This window comes from Protomyctophum parallelum (assembly GCF_964188405.1).
Source record: "Protomyctophum parallelum genome assembly, chromosome: 16".
In the NCBI taxonomy this organism is placed as follows: Eukaryota; Metazoa; Chordata; class Actinopteri; order Myctophiformes; family Myctophidae; genus Protomyctophum; species Protomyctophum parallelum.
Genome location: NC_139711.1, coordinates 19,397,143 through 19,414,911, shown reverse-complemented (window position 1 = coordinate 19,414,911; position 17,769 = coordinate 19,397,143). Strand labels below are relative to the sequence as shown.

General features: G+C 44.9%; 1 protein-coding gene across 3 annotated transcripts in view; it reads right to left on the bottom strand.

Moving 5' to 3' along the window:
• The window catches only part of atp11c (ATPase phospholipid transporting 11C (ATP11C blood group)), a 99,362-nt gene that overhangs the window by 63,018 nt on the left and 18,575 nt on the right, over nt 1–17,769 (bottom strand). For all 3 annotated transcript variants that reach the window (XM_083785424.1, XM_083785426.1, XM_083785425.1), the window contains exons 2-3: nt 10,507–10,626; nt 6,762–6,851 (exon numbers count right to left, since the gene is read on the bottom strand). In XM_083785424.1, the coding sequence (XP_083641550.1) occupies nt 6,762–6,851; nt 10,507–10,626 (210 nt within the window). The remainder of the gene's footprint in view (nt 1–6,761; nt 6,852–10,506; nt 10,627–17,769) is intronic.

Here is a 17,769-nt window from a genome sequence, read left to right as displayed (position 1 = left end):
TGTATTTTTGTGTGAAGGGCAGCCTTTGTGGTGAGTTTTCTGAGTATACTGTATCTGTGTGAATGTGTCTCTTTGTAAAAAAAAAGGAGGAAAAACGATATGCACATCGCAAGTTTTTATACGGTGCTGGACCCCCGAAAAAGTGATCAAATGAAGAAAAAGTGGAATGGCCGCACGCGATATCCCCCCCCCCCCCCTGCCCCTGCCCACACCAGCTGGGAAAAACTGTGAGGTTGGTTAGGATAAGGAGGCATCTCCCCAGAGGGTCCCAGATTAGTGGCGAGGTGCCAACCGCATGACATCCTGGGTAAACACTGTCAGCAAACAAACGTACTAGGAACACCCACTCTCCCACCTCCTCCCGTGACTCACACTGAGTGCCATACCACGCACGCACGCACACACGCACGCACCTTGATCACAACGTGTGCGTGATCAGGAGACACATTAAAATATGTACAGGTATGTGTATATGTAATTTTTCAAATGCCTTTAATTATACGTGTGTTGAGCATTGAGCTACTAATTTAGACTGAAGTAAATTACAGCAGGTCATGTTTTGCATGTTGTGGAATTGTAAACATGCTGAAAAACCAACATTATATCAGTATTCTGACATTAACCTGAGGGCCACATTAAGTGAAGGTGGGGGGCCGCATGATGTGGCCCCCGGGGCCGCTCTGCTCCACACAAGCTCATACTAGCGCATCCAGCCAGTACACATCAACAACGGACACTCCACCACTTAGTAACGCAGTACACATCGACAACGGACACTCCACCACTTAGTAACGCAGTACACATCGACAACGGACACTCCACCACTTAGTAACACAGTACACATCAACAACGGACACTCCACCACTTAGTAACACAGTACACATCAACAACGGACACTCCACCACTTAGTAACGCAGTACACATCGACAACGGACACTCCACCACTTAGTAACACAGTACACATCAACAACGGACACTCCACCACTTAGTAACACAGTACACATCGACAACGGACACTACACCACTTAGTAACACAGTACACATCAACAACGGACACTCCACCACTTAGTAACACAGTACACATCGACAACGGACACTCCACCACTTAGTAACACAGTACACATCGACAACGGACACTCCACCACTTAGTAACACAGTATGCATCGAGAGAGAGAGAGAGAGAGAGGGAGAGAGAGAGAGAGATGCAGAGGGCAGCGCATGCAGTCAGCGCCGGGCCGGGCCAGGCCGGCCGGCGTTCCAGCGGGAGCAGTTTAGACCAGAGAGACAGTCACTCAGCGAGCTCATTGAGTCTGGATGCTATCGGGCATCCCTCGTGACCGAGGCCAGCGGGGCAGGGGTGGAATGTAACTAAGTACATGTACTCAAGTACTGTACTTAACCCATGAAAACGATTATGAAAAATGTCTTCTAAATGTAATCTAATGTAAATCTAATGTTTCGATGTCAGTGTCGCTCAGCCTTTTTCACATCAAGGACCCCAGAATTATCTGTATTAGGCCGTAGACCCCCATCTGAAAATATGTAGTTCCAGGGACCTCCAGAAGCAAAGATTTAAGTTAAAAACGTTCACTCTTCCGCGTCATCAGTACCTGAGGCGGGGTTGGCGAAAGGGCCTTTCTGTGGGCCTTTCTGTGGTGTATGTGTGTATGTGCACACAAACTCTGTCCTACAAAAACATTAAATGCCGTCGACAACGAATGGACTATTTTGAGTGTTATTAGTATAAACACAAACATTGCGTAACACAAACATTGAAGACGATGGTGAAGACGCAGATGCTGAATGGCCGGAATGAGATGTATGATGATAAGAACGCCCCTCACTTCACACGGGGGAGATTTCTTTTTCACTCTACTCGATTATTAGCATTTTCTTTTACCTCTACTCCACTACATCATCACAGGGCCTACATGGAAACAAGAGCGCATTTTGGTGTACTCTGTCGCCGTTTGTTACATTTTTCTCTAATAAACTATTCAATCAATCAAAAAAAACCATCTCAGAGGCAAATATTGTACTTTTACTCCACTACAATTATTTGAAAACTTAAAGTTACTAGCTACTTTGTAGATTTTGATCATTATTCAAAACATACAGTAACCACTTCAGCCCTATATTATAAATTTGAAAATAGCAGATCTACAAGCTCACAATGTGTCGTAGATCTACTATTTTCTAAATAAATGTTTTGAAAACTTTGAATGTAGGACATTCTGCATAATGAGTACTTTTGGTACATTTTTATGACAATCCTTTTGGACTTTTACTTGTAACGGACCATTAATTTTACTTTTACTTGTAATGGACGACGTTTAATCGGCCTCAGGTCTTCAAGGGATAAAGAAAATGACAGAGGATGAACAACAGATGTAGGGCAACACTTTCTGTATCCCTGCTCTGTTCATCGCTGCGTGGAGAAGAGAGGAGAGCTATAATATTGAGCAGGGGAGATAGATAAGCATGTCACCCTGTGCCATGGCCCTTGTGTCAGACTTAGCAGCACACTCACAGTTTCCAGGAAGTGTGCGCCAGTCACAAGACCATACAAGGCCTAGGAATGGTGTGGCTGGACGTCACCGCGGGAATCACCGTTTCAGCTTACCAGTTGATGTCTTAAAACAGTAGTGGGGGTGGAAGTGGGGACCGGGGACCCCCAGGGGTCCTCGAGGGAGTTCCAGGGGGTCCCCAGCTAAATGATAGTTAGGAACCAAATTGACTTTTATATGGATCTCTAACTAAACCAAATGGCCCCTAATGGGTCCATTTGGTTCTATTTGTATTCCATTATAAATTGGGGGTCCCAGAGATAGAAATGCCATTAAATAGCGGAATATGTAGCCTAACTAATGCATGTCAAACTGGGGGTCCTTGAAATGATAATGGTTGAAAATCACTGTTAGAGACGTATAAATCTTCTCTCATGGGGGTCCCTGGCATATCTTGGGGTCCGGTCCGCAGGCAATTAAGTGTCAATTTGGGTGTCCTTGACATGAAAAGGTTTGGGAAACAGTGGTCTAAGACAGTGGTTCCCAAAGTGGGGTCCGGGGACCACCGGGGGTACTTAGGGGAGTTCCAGGGGGGACCCAGCTAAATGATAATTTGGAACTAAATGGACCCTTATGGGTCTGTAACTCAGAGTGTACAAATGGAACCAAATGGACCCGTTCCATTTGTACGATCTCAGAGTTAAATTAGCATTGATTTTACAATATAAATTGGGGGTCCCAGAGATAGAATGCTATTAAATGGGGGGTCCGTAGACTAATGCATGTCAACTTGAAATTAAACTGGTTGAAAATCACTGAAAATCTTCTCTTATGGGAGGTCCCTGGCATATCTTTTCAAATGGGGGTCCGCGGGCTGATTAATGTCAATTTGGGGGTCCTTGACATGAAAAGGTTTGGGAAACAGTGGTCTAATATAAGAGCTATAAATGACGGCCGATAACTTGTCGCTGCGTGACAGCCGTGATACGCTTGAAGCGGTTCAACCTTTTCAGTGCTCTCGTGATGCAGGTGAAGTGTCTGTCAATGACGTTTTTGTTTCAGATTTCTTTGTGTCATTATTCGTCATTTGACCCTACCCCTTTCTGTTGACGCATTGAGACTTGAAGCAACACTTCAACAGCGAACATCACCACAAACGTATGTATAGCTAGTATATATAATGTATGAATGAATGGACCATTGTTAAGCGCTTTGAGTAAGCACGTAGTCGTAGTGCATAGATAAGCGCTATAAAAATGCAATCCATTATTATTATTATTAGTAGCCACACTCGGGTCATTTTGGGGATTTCTATCGGCGCTAGTGTGACCACAGTACGAGTTGTTTGCCAGTATTGAATTCCGAAATAGCCAATCTACAGTACAAGCACATTACTGTAGTCAGATCTGCTATTTTCAGCACGCAACACTAAATCGGTCATTAGAATGACCTCTCAGTCTCCACTTGTGTGCTTTGTAAGCAGGGGTGTTTTAAGGTACAATGTTGGCTGCACAAATGTGCTATGCCTGCCTATGCGGTAAATATAATGTTTATGGAGCAAGCTGTGCTGCTGGCATGAGCTGGACTCAACGGCAGATGCTCGTGTTGAGACCTTTTGATCTTCAGATGATCATTGATGACAATCAGACAATGGTGAACAGCATCTGTGCCAATGCTCCATAAACACCAATGTGTGCAGTACTGTATTGCTGACTTCGTCCACTAAAACTATGGCGAAGAATATCTGTTGACTACCTTTTTTTCCACTGACGAAAACGGAATGAAAACTTCATCAAAACTAAGCTATGACGACTAAAACTAAGACTAAATATATTGACAATTTCGTCAAACAAATAGACTAAAATTTTAGGGAGGGGAGAATAGATCCAGTAGAGTTTTAGAGTTTTATTAGGATCCCCATTAGCTGGTGCATAGCAGCATGCAGCTAATCTTCCTGGGGTCCACAACTAAACCCACAGTAGAACTAAAATCAGCCATTACGATCAGGCTTTCGACTAAAATCGTATTGCACAATTGCTATTGTGCTTGCATATTGTAATAGCTGTTTTTGTTTTGTATCGATTCTACAGTTAGGACCCTCTCAAAAACGAGATACTATATCTCAATGGGGTATTCCTAAATAAAGAATTTCAGACAAACAACATGATATTTAGTTGACTAAAACTAGACTAACACGAAAACATTTCAGTTGACCAAAATGTGACTAAAACTGAATGAAAATGAATCCAAATGACTGACAAAAACGAAATAATTCTTTTTTGTCGAAATTAACACTAGTGTGCAGTCCAACTATGAGCAGACTTCTGACAGCAACTACAGATCCCATAAAGCCCCCCGTGGCAGAAACTACAGATCGCATAAAGCCCCCCGTGGCAGAAACTACAGATCCCATAAATAAAGCCCCCATGGCAGAAATGCTAATACAAATCACTGCCAGATCAGATCAGTAACTAGACCAGTGTATGAGAAGTGAGAACCGCCATGTAAATGTGTAAATGTTTATGTCCCTGTCTGCCTACTGGCTATGATGTCACCCTGACAACCAATCAACAAGCAATAAAACCATGGCATGGCCGTCCGTCCGTCCGGGCTATCTTAAAGGAGAATTCCATGCTAGAAGGCTTTCTTACCTTTGTTTGTAGTTGTTACGTCCCCACCAAAGAGGTCCAGGTCTTATTTTGTGCAAAAGTTGGCTATTTCCCCTAATATAAGCCCTCAATGGGGGTTGGGTTTTGTGCTAATTCGCTTATTTCCATTTAAATAAGTAGTAAAGTGTGCCGCTTAGGATAACATTATGAAGAGGATATATAAAAATAAAAATAAAATTTGAGCGATGGAAATAAGCGAATTAGCACAACACCCCAATGCCCCATTCAATTCAATGCAATTCATTGAAGGCTTATGGTAGGGGAAATAGCCAATAATGCGCTTTTGCACTAAATAACACCTGGACCTCTTTGGTGGGGCCGTAACAACAACTACAAATAAAGGTAAGAAAGCCTTCTAGCATGGAATTCTCCTTTGACGCAAAAAGAGATCGCATAGCCTGTGGCAAAAAATGTTAACGGCTTCAATTTGACAAAAGTGAAACATCTGCTTAGTCAGTCTCTGCATATGTCAACGCTTATTGCATTTTCCCCCCCCAGATCAGTTGGTCAAACCACTGAGGAGATGAAGGCATGAGGATGGACAGAGTCTTAATAGTGACAGATTTCACAATAATGACTTTATGATCCGCTTTGGGAAAAGTGCAGAAAGCTGCGTCAGGCAGTCTGCATACCAGTGATCAATGCCTGTGTGTCATTTTAATTTCAGATCGATCGCACAACCCACCGAGGCCTCGAAACATTTACGAGGACATTCAGAAAGGACAAAGTGACCATATTTTTGACTTCATTTAATTTTATAGTAGGATTATGTTATATGACAGAACATTTTTAGAGCATTGTGAAGTCTTTATTTACTCTTTTTAAACACTGTCTGACGGACAGTGGCAACGATAATCTGAAACTGTGGATTTAACACCTGCTAAAAAAGAAAGTGCGCACAGTAGTTTCACAGTTCCACACCTGACATGGCCCGTGGCATTATGCACCCACATGATGCCCCACCCTTAACTTGATGATTAAGTTGAAACTGTAGCAGCTGTGTTGGACAGTGTTGGACGGACGCGCAGATATTATGGGGACCCGAATGGGTGAGCTTCATTTTTATTGGCTTTTATCGATGTGGGTCTCGACACGTCATCACGCAGTACCTTTTCGTTTTCAGGACTACAAATACACAAAAATGAAAATGTACCCATTTTTTTGGCATCCATCTATTCTATTTATTTATTTATTTTTCATTTCACTACGCCTTTAGCATTGGTCCGGTTCCTATAGCAATGCCCCACCGTTCAAACTATGGGATTGCAAATATAATCTCAGTGCAAACCAATTGAAAGGATTTTCAAACCTCTATAAATCGGACTCCAGGATCACTGTCCTTTGTGGATTTTCTGCCATCCACCATCCACATTTCGGATTAAATGTTTGCCTTTGTACCGTGACGCTGCCGCCATGCAAAAGCTTCTGACGAAAGGTAAACAGTATGTGCTTGAGGGGCGGGGGGGGCACTGGGAACTGGGGTTTATGCTAACAGCTAGCGGTAGAGATAGAGTTAATGGGTTAAGACTCATATAAATATAATCTAATGTGGGTACACCGATTCCCTGGTGGGACATGTCCTTACCTGTACCAGGAAGATGATAAGGAAGTAGAAATTGGCGATCCTCCTAAACTGTTCAAATAGGTTCTTTGGCAGAAAGTTCCACACGGTGTACTGGGGAGAGAGAGAGAGAGAGGAGGGGGGGCATGAAAGATAGAATTAGCTGACACAGAAATTAGGGACCACATAATTGTAACAGACACCGACAGGATTCAGCGATCATGATCATTTTCCATGCCGAGGAGCTGTGTTCTTCCAAGGTACAGTATAGGTACAGTATAGGTCAGGGTGGGCAACTTGGACCATGGAGAGGGCCACTATATTTATAAGGTACAGTATTGTCAGGGTGGGCAACTTGGACATGGAGAGGGCCACTATATTTATAAGGTACAGTATAGGTACAGTATAGGTCAGGGTGGGCAACTTGGACCATGGAGAGGGCCACTATATTTACAGTATAGGTCAGGGTGGGCAACCTGGACCATGGAGAGGGCCACTATATTTACAGTATAGGTCAGGGTGGGCAACTTGGACATGGCCACTATATTTACAGTATAGGTCAGGGTGGGCAACCTGGATATGGAGAGGGCCACTATATTTACAGTATAGGTCAGGGTGGGCAACTTGGACATGGAGAGGGCCACTATATTTACAGTATAGGTCAGGGTGGGCAACTTGGACCATGGAGAGGGCCACTATATTTACAGTATAGGTCAGGGTGGGCAACTTGGACCATGGAGAGGGCCACTATATTTACAGTATAGGTCAGGGTGGGCAACTTGGACATGGAGAGGGCCACTATATTTACAGTATAGGTCAGGGTGGGCAAGTTGGACCATGGAGAGGGCCACTATATTTACAGTATAGGTCAGGGTGGGCAACTTGGACCATGGAGAGGGCCACTATATTTACAGTATAGGTCAGGGTGGGCAACTTGGACATGGAGAGGGCCACTATATTTACAGTATAGGTCAGGGTGGGCAAGTTGGACCATGGAGAGGGCCACTATATTTACAGTATAGGTCAGGGTGGGCAACTTGGACATGGAGAGGGCCACTATATTTACAGTATAGGTCAGGGTGGGCAACCTGGACCATGGAGAGGGCCACTATATTTACAGTATAGGTCAGGGTGGGCAACTTGGACCATGGAGAGGGCCACTATATTTACAGTATAGGTCAGGGTGGGCAACTTGGACATGGAGAGGGCCACTATATTTCCATACTCACTCCAGAGGGCCACAGTGCATTTTACTGTCGTAGCAGAAATAGCCGATCTACAAGCTCAAAACGAATTATTCTTTGCTTTTTTTAATTAGAAATTTAGAATCCTGAAAAGTAAATTTTTTATTGATTTTCAAATGCATTTAGTTTTACTTATGATAACTATGAACTAAATACAAATACATTGGATGCATGTTCTCCCCGTGTCCCCTAGGGTAGATAAAACATGCAGTAATCCTGGTCTCTAAACTACCTCCTCCCTGGCCAGCCGGGGCGCCTGATGGAGGGTAAAGGAACTGGTCGAAATAACGTGTTCCTTCCACGCGCTACTTCCGGCCGGGGAAATTCCCCTCCGTCAGGTGAAAAGAAGCAGCTTGGACTCCTCATGCATAGAAGGAGGCATGAGGTCAGTCCGCTGCCCCCCCAGGTTGGCAGAGGAAGTGTAGCGCCCAGGATTACATTAGATAATTGGCACTGGGTGAAAAGAAAACTGTGTTACAAAATTGTGGGATAAAAAATTTAAGTAAAAAATTAAAATAAAAAATACATTGGACACGAAAAGACAATAACATTTAATGTAATACTAATCATTAAGTACTAGTCATTTAATACTAGTCACTAAGTATAATTAAAGCGGATCATGTTTGCATGTTTGGAATTGTAACAGCTGAAATCAATCAGTATTCTGATATTAACCTGCAGGCCGCATTAAGTGAAGGTGGGGGCCGCATGTGGCCCCCGGGCCACCAGTTGCCCAGCCCTGGTATAGGAGGAGGCTTGAGAGAGGGGATTTGATGTGGCCGATAGTCCCCAAACCCTGCATGTATTATTCCCCTTGATGTGAGGAGGGGTGGTGGTGGGAGTCAGTTGATGAGAGTGCTGGTGGGGGGTCTGAGAGAGAGAGAGAGAGAGGGTGGCTGGCTGGGTGTTCTGTGCCTTCCCTCTGATCTGCCGTGGCAGCTGGGAGCCGGGACCTCGGGTATTCCAACCTTTTGGAGACTCACCTTTAATGCCACCTGCCCTGAATAGCCAAACCGAGTCACCGAGACATTGGTGGCAGATTTGTTTATATTTTATCTTTTCACCCCCATATAAGAAAAAGTCCTTCTGCACACCTACAATGGACAGGTGCGTCGGATAACTGGAATTGATAAGTAGAGAAAAAAGAATCCCGCACACTATCTTCACTTGAGTTTAGATTTATTGAGCAACGTTTCGGTTGTCAGACCCCCCCCCCCTCCCATTTGTTTTCCTTGGCTTTTTAGTGACACACAGGACTCACATATACTCACAGGGGGGCAATAGTGACACTTTAATCCGCCAAAAGTGCAGGACAAATCCAGAAAATGATCTTGGAGTGGTAACTTAACACCCCCAAACAACACCGCACAGGGGTTGTAAAACACACCCTCTCTCACACAAAATAAAAGGTCCTGGAAGGTGGAAGAGATGGCTGCATGGGAGAAGTGTGGAAATGCAGTGGCAGCAGAACACCACCACCACCACCCATCTCATCATTTTGCCGTTGAAGCTAAAAAAAGAGTAATGTGAAAAGATGTACTCTGTGTGTGTGTGTGTGTGTGTGTGTGTGTGTGTGTGTGTGTGTGTGTGTGTGTGTGTGTGTGTGTGTGTGTGTGCGCGTGTGCGTGCGTGCGTGCGTGCATGCGTTGAAGACGGGAGAAAAGGAGCGGTTGGGATGATGGAAGGCGGAAGCAGGGCAGAGTAAACACTAGTGGCCAGGGTAATTAAAGACTGTTTACACTGACACGCCGAAGGGGCGGCAAATTGATTGCACACCCCCTTCCTTGCCCTGGACCCCCCTCTGCACCATAATAAATCCCACAAACCCCACCAACCACCATCCCCCCCCCCCCCCCCCCCCCCAGTAATGACAACGCCACCCGTCAGATCCATAACCCAAGCCTGAAGGCCCTTATTGCTGACAAGGGCAGAGCAAGCCTAGATATACTTCGCTGCATGGCGTGGCGTGTACCAATAAAAAATAGCCAATCTACAAGCTTTGCGATGCCTTGCAGCGCCATGCGTTGTGAACTTGTAGATTGGCTATTTCTTCGGAGCGCAACGCCGGCGGCACGCTACTGGGTGCAAATACAGCCTACAGGGGTGGAGGAAGGCAGCATCAGAGCCACGGGGAAGGGAGAAAGATTCTCTATTCTTAGAATTAAAACACATTCAGGAACCCCTATTGGTGTTCTAAGCATTATGTTAAAAAGAATAGCAGATCTACAAGCTCATAGCGCGGCACCGAGTGCCACACTACGAGCTTGTAGATCTGATTTATTTTAAATCGTGAAAATGTGTCGCAAATTTGGAATATATATTCTTTCAGAGAGAACATTTTTAACTCAAATCTTTGCTTCTGGGGGGGGGGGGGGGTCCCTGGAACAACATATTTTCAGATGGGGGGGGCAGTGTCCTTGACATGAAAAAGGTTGAGAACCATTTGACATAGAAACACATTATTTAGAAGACATTTTGTCAGGTCTAAATGGGTTAAGCTCGGAGGTGTTGATGAGCGGTCTTACCTTGGAGGACACTATCCTGTTGTCACAGAACTTGGGCTGGATGATGGTATCGGTGCCGTACTTCCGATGCCCAACGTAGATGGTTCTGCTGGTGAGACCAGCTGGGCTTCCTCCACCAAGCTGGAGGAGGGACAGAGAGGAGAGGAGAGGAGAGGAGAGGAGAGGAGAGGAGAGGAGAGGAGAGGAGAGAGCAATAAGAGGGGTAATTAGATCTAGACACTTTTCAACATACGAGCAAGAGGTTATAAATGGGCCAAGCTGGGAAGAAGAGGCGCAATCTCATGAACCAGCAGAAAACAATGGGAGTGCGGGGCTATAAATGTGCATCATACGCAAAAATATCAAACCCAAGCATAACTTTTAAGCTAAACGACCATTTGCTTGTGTCTCCCACCCCCCCCGTTTGGGGGGAATTCGACGGAAACAATGAAGCTTGCTTCTTTCACTGGTGCATCGTTATTTCAGGTGCAGCAAAACCTTTTTATTATTATAAAATTGTGAATTTCCCGTCAGTCAGTCACGCCCCATATATGCCCCGTGAGTCGTGACATCACGTGATCAATACGTCATCAATATTAATATTTAGGGCGCTGTGGCTCAGGAGGTAGAGCAGGTCCCTGGGTCGGCGGTTCGAATCCCGGCTCTTCCTGTCCACATGTCGAAGTGTCCTTGGGCAAGACACTGAACCCTACATTGCCTCCAATGAGTCGGTCGGCGTTAGCTCGCCACCATTGGTGTGTGAATGTGGGGAGTGAGGACGCTGGCGTCGACTGTTCGCCGCTTCACCTCCCAATGTATGAATGATGAATGAACCATTGTAAAGCGCTTTGAGCACTTGGAAAAGCGCTGTAAAATTGCAATTCATTATTAAGCCCATATATGGAGATCCCTGATGTCATCAATATAGGCCAGCAACTTCCATCAAACTTCAAACTCTTAGATTTAATCTCCAGCAGCCAGCGAAAACTAGAGTTCTCAACAGAAAAATACAGCCCGAAAATTAAGGCCCGGCCCTACCTGGGCCCTCATCAAACCCTTTACACTCAAGACACCCCCGCTGCCACCATTAGATCTCCATATATAGTATGGAGCTGACCTGTTCTGACACTCCACATTGATCTGATCATCAAACCCTGTACACTCAAGACACGCCCCATGTCCAGTACAGAATTCATTCCATATGTTGATCTGACCCCCCCCCCCCCCATGCCAAAGCGCCAGCGCTCGCCCAGCAGTCTGCTGCGTCTGCTAAATGCCTAAATTGTAAATTGTGCTGTCACCCAGGCTGATGCGTGCACACGACCTCGCTCTTTAGGGCCCTCAGGCGTCTTACTGGATATATATATATAATTTATATGTATTAACAGTTTAATCTCCGTCAAATTAGTGATATGAAAACGGATCGCAATGCTCCACAGCCTAGATGTGCTTGTTGCGCAATCCTCAGTGTTGCACAACAGTGACACGTCATCGAAAATATTCCTCCCCCGTTTAGATGTTCTGGCTGTTGTGGCTATTGTTAGCTGCTATACACACACATTCACAACAACATCCAGTCCGTCTGTAAAAGTGGTCCGGGCGCTATAAACGATGGGCACATTTTATTAATGGATTAAATAGGCCCGGGCCCTTAAAGGTGTTAACAAGTAGTAAATCTGAAATGGGGTCATCTGCGAGTATAGTCCTTTTTTTTTTAAACGATATGAACCACCCAGGTGTAGCATAGTCAGTCTGATCACAACCGCTATTGGAACTTGTTCTTTGTTGGATTAAATGCTATGCATCGTCAAGAACCAAACTATTAGCATGTCCACCAAGGTGTGGAACACCTTGGTTTTGTTTCTAGTAGAATGTGTGGTTGAATTGTGTTTCACATATAAGGGACAAGTATGACATGTGTCAGTCAGTGGGCCAGTCTACAGTATAAAGTATGACATGTGTCAGTCAGTGGGCCAGTCTACAGTATAAAGTATGACATGTGTCAGTCAGTGGGTCAGTCTACAGTATAAAGTATGACATGTGTCAGTCAGTGGGCCAGTCTACAGTATAAAGTATGACATGTGTCAGTCAGTGGGCCAGTCTACAGTATAAAGTATGACATGTGTCAGTCAGTGGGCCAGTCTCCAGTATAAAGTATGACATGTGTCAGTCAGTGGGTCAGTCTCCAGTATAAAGTATGACATGTGTCAGTCAGTGGGCCAGTCTACAGTATAAAGTATGACATGTGTCAGTCAGTGGGCCAGTCTACAGTATAAAGTATGACATGTGTCAGTCAGTGGGCCAGTCTACAGTATAACATGCGTGCTGTACTGCACTTGTGCTGTACAAGCCCTGATCCCTGGCCTTTGTGTGTGTGGAGGACTCCCAAAAATATATGTATTTGGCCGTGGAACCCCATCTCAAAATATTTGGTTCCAGAAGCAAAGATTTGAGTTATATATGTTTGCTTTAAAAAACACACACACACACACACACACACACACCAAGGAACAGCAATGTCCGTGTTAACCTATGTGACTATGTGTGTGGCTATGTGACTATGAGTAGCAGTAGGGGCAAAAGTGGCACTGTTGCCAGAAACAGAGAGAGAGAGAGAGAGATAGTGCTGCACTGTTGCCTGCTAATGAGAGAGAGAGAGCGAGAGAGAGAGAGGGGGGGGGGGGGGAGTTGCACCACTCAGTTCACACAGGTGTGATTTTTTAATAAACCCCAGAGCTGGGTCTCATGCGCGGGCCGGCCTCATGCAAGCAGCATAGAAACCAAATTAAAAACCATCAGGCTACATGGGGGGGGGGGGGGGATAAAGGGCCACCTGGACACATTTGCCGTCTGTCTGTCCGTCTTCTGAAGACAGGTTGGATAAAAGAACCGCCTCAGACACTCGGGAAGCTAATTAATCCATGGGAGGAAAAGACATAGCCTACATAACTCACATTTACACCAATCATTTGATGCTCATTAGTGGTTAAAAAAAACAAAACAAAAAAAAGAGTCTTCACATACAATTTGGACTCGTTTCCTGCCGCCCCCCGTCCAGAGAGAGGAAGCCAACCTAGAACACACAGCATGGCTGGCGGGATATTGTGTCATGGGTGTGAGCGGCAGTGTTCACACCTCAGCGTGGCTGTGAAATCCGCCATGGGTCCACTGCCCACTCAACACATGCGTTCACTTCGCTTTAGGGCTGCAACTGTTGATTATCTTCCCAGCAGTTATTAGATCGGTCGCTTGTGTCTAAACTCGACATAATCGACGCAGGAAAAAAAATTATTTGTATAATTGACATGGGGACATTCAGGAATTTCAGGGACATCGCCATGTTGGGCTTGTGGTGGACATTTTTTGTCATTTTTTTAAGCTAGCCCTGAATGACTAACTCTGAGAGTGTACGACAGTTCCATTTGTACACTCTCAGAGTTACTCTAGTGGACTCATAAGTGCCATATAGTGTCATATAGTAAACCAGTGTCATACATAATCTGAAGAGAACCTGGAGACTCACATTCAGTAACTGGGTCTTATGATTAAAATAAGAACATTGTAATGGTGTGTAATAAAACTGAAAATCGTTGCTAAACGGACAAGGCCAAGTCTTGCACCGGACACATTTTGTACGTATCTGGACATATCGATGAGACCTGTAATGTAATTGATTAAAATTATGAGTCTGATTAACCTACAGTACATGGTGAGGACCTGCTCACAAATCACAACAGGTGACAAAGTAAAAAGAAATATTTAAAAAAATCCATTATTATGTTGAAAATATTGTTGTCGGATTGATCACATTGATTCGCTTCGGAGCAACTGTTTGCAACCCTAAACGCAGACGCAGGAGATCAGTAGAGGGAGGAAGAAACAGGAAAGCAAGAGGATGAGAGAGCAAAGGGAAGAAGGAGAGAGAGAGAGAGAGAGAGAGAGAGAGAGATGAAGTGCGGAACGGAATCCAAGGACACCGGTGAAATAATCCTGGTTGTGTCTATGATTAAAACAGTAGCCAGGCCCCAGCAGAGGCCATGAGCCAAGACCACTCCCTCCCTGGGAACTAAACCCACTCATCTGAAGAAGAAAAAATAAATAAAAATAAAACTGATTTGCAATGAATCAGACGCAGCAACACTTTGACAGCATGTCAGATACTAATTTAATAGTGAGGGGACGCACAGTTTCTTTAAACAGTGCAGACACAACACATCCCCTTTAATACCTGAAATAACAACATTAAGGCAGAAATGCAGCGATAGGATAAAAATAAGGCTGTCGTCTGGCAGAGGCATCATGGTTAATGCAAATTTCACGCTGCAAACGAGGAGCAATTTACAAAACAAATTAGCCCGGGTTGCAGGACACAAAGAGCTCTGGCATGGGCCCTTTGAGTGAGAAGTCAGGGAGTCACAGATAGTAGTCGGAACACTTAGGACTTGTGCTGTGCCAATGTTTCATCTACAGCCTGTCTCTGGACTCATTAAGCACGAGAAAAGCAGCCTCAAGGTTACGGCCGTGCTATAGGCAAACAAAAAGTATCTTTCATGCTGTAGTGTACAGTATAGGCTTAAATCTGTTGCTCAACCACCACAAACCGCCTGTAACTGCCAGGACACTGCAGTCTTTTTTTATTTTTTATAATTACTTTAGTGCAAGTAAATCACACATCGCATTGCGACGCATTGTGAGTTTGCAGATGGGCTATTAAGACTATTTTTGGCAAAAAAGGTTTTGTGAATAATGGAGGGGACCCAGGATAGACTCCTGGGGGACACTGGTGAAAAAAAAAGTATAATATATGTGTTTGTAAGTGGTAAAAATAGTAAATGGTCCAGGGTGGTAAAAGTTGAATGCAGTTTTTATCTTGAAAGCCTATTTTGATTTTAGTTGTAGTCAGTCTCTTGAATAGTTTTCATTTAGTTTTAGTCACATTTTAGTCACCTGGAATGTCTTAGTGTTAGTCTAGTTTTAGTCGACTAAATCTACAGTTGATTTAGTCGACTAAAATGTGTATGTGTATGTGTATGTGTATTTTACACTCGCTGAAAATAGCCGATCTACAAGCTCACAACACGTCACAGCAGACATGGTGGCCGAAAGTGGCATTACACCATGGGCCAAGCACTATGCATTGCACGCGTTCACTTGCCATGCTAGATACGTGAACGCCATGCTCCACACACAATGATATCAACGGCCCACTGGGCCCAGCGCGTTCACGTATGGCCCATAAGAAATCCCAGAATGCACTGTTTCCAACCCGGAAGAAGAACCCCTCATGCGCTGCATGGGGTGAGCAACTCAATGCAAGTGGATGAGAGGAGGAATCCGGTGACGTCTCTATTATATACACACACACAACTCTATGGTGTGACCTGAATGCGACGCCAATCAGCATCAGCTGCAGGGGTCAGACATACAGACACACACACACACTCCGTCACTCTTGGTTGGCACCGCTCAAAAAGCAGCAGAGCTGCCTTGTATTATATGATTTATATCCACTGGCGTACGGGAGGGGGGGGGGGGGAGCTCACTCACCCATAGCTAACATTTGAGATGAGCCCGGGGAGTGACAGCGTTGCTGTTGACTGAGGGAGAGGTCCATGTGCTCCAATGTTTACATTTTCAGTTCTGTTGCTCCCAGTCGGGAGTGTGGATTTACAGGCAGAGCAATGCGGAATGCGGCTATTTTCCAAATCGCAGGGGTGGGGGGGGCATATTAACCCATTCTGGGCGGGAACCCCTTTTGATGTTTAAAGCATTATGTTATACTTTAGCTATTGAAAAATAGCATATCTACAAGCTTGTAGATCTGATATTTTTTGAAAGATTGTGTAAATGTGGTGCAAACCTTTGTATACATTCCTTCAGAGTGAACGTTTTTAACTCAAATCTTTGCTTCTGGGGGGAGGGGGGAGGGGGGGGGTGGCTCGTAGCGAGTGGCACGCTATGAGCTTGTAGGTCTGCTATTTTTTTTAATGGATGAAAATGAGGAAAAGTTCACAATCAAATGGCAGCAACAGCTAAGAGGTGATTAGGGGCAGGGCGCGGGGGGGGGGAATCAATAAAACAAACATCCAATTTTCTCTGTCAGAAATAAAACCGTGCATTTAGAGAATTGACTGAGTGAGCTCGAAACTTTACATTAGATTATGGGGTCTAAAATGAAATTATGCACACATTGTAGAAATGAGCACAGCGCGGCAGCAGAGCGGGGCCTGGGTGCAGCACTCCCATTCAGAGAGAGAGAGAGAGAGAGAGAGACGAAGGCATCTGAGGCTGCATTCAGCCGCTGCCAAAAAACCTGGGACGATGACCTCAGCCTGATGACAGCGGCCCGCCCGGGTCCCTGTCACACCATGCCACCATTCACTCACTGTGACCCCCCGTGTCCCTCTCGCCACCGTCACCCTGCCGGTATGGGGTCAGCTGAACTCCACCGAGTGGTAAAAAATCGTGGACTAATCGTCAACAGGTCTGGGACTGGTCTGGAACTGTCGCCATCAGAAGCATCACCCTAAACCTGAGTGTAAGCGGTTAGGGAATGGGACGATGTCATAACAGGTAAAACGATCTGTGACAGATAGGCAAATTATAGGCAGACTGATGTTTAGAGGGTAGTCTCGCGTAGCCAGACAACTATTCCACAATCTCTGAATGCTATATATAGAGTCTGGAACTACACCTCCCGAAATCAGAATAAGGAAGCTGCTATTTCCGTTCACAAAAATATATTTTAAAATATATTTACTTTTTTTTCTTTCTGCTAAGCAACAAGCTATATACATGTATGCTTTAGATGTTTTCTATTTATATTAGGATGAGTTTGCGCAAACGGGCACTCAATGTTAAACCCCAGCTGCACGGGTCATAACTCCACGGTTCTGCCTGCAGTCCCACCACTTACAACTAGGGCCCAGTGCTTCAACGTTGGAAAGTTCTGGGGGCTTGGACACTGGGGACAACAAAAGGACTCGAAGGCTGAAGGATAGACCTCTGCAGGACCGGGTCAATGGGTTCAATTGGTTAAATCAAAGAGGAAACGCAAAGGTCTTCAGAGGTCTTCGTCAAATTACACCTGGTTTGTGGCTTCTTAATTCTTTTTTTAAATCCAGCATCCGTCGTAATTTCTTTGGATGTGCGCACTGCATGCACCACCTGTGCTGCATAGGATAATATTAATGAGGCTGCCACAGGTGGCACCATCCTCCTAATCCTGGTGGAAGTGTCTTGTCTTTTAAAGTGTTCTTGCCCTATAGGGAGAACGACTAAACA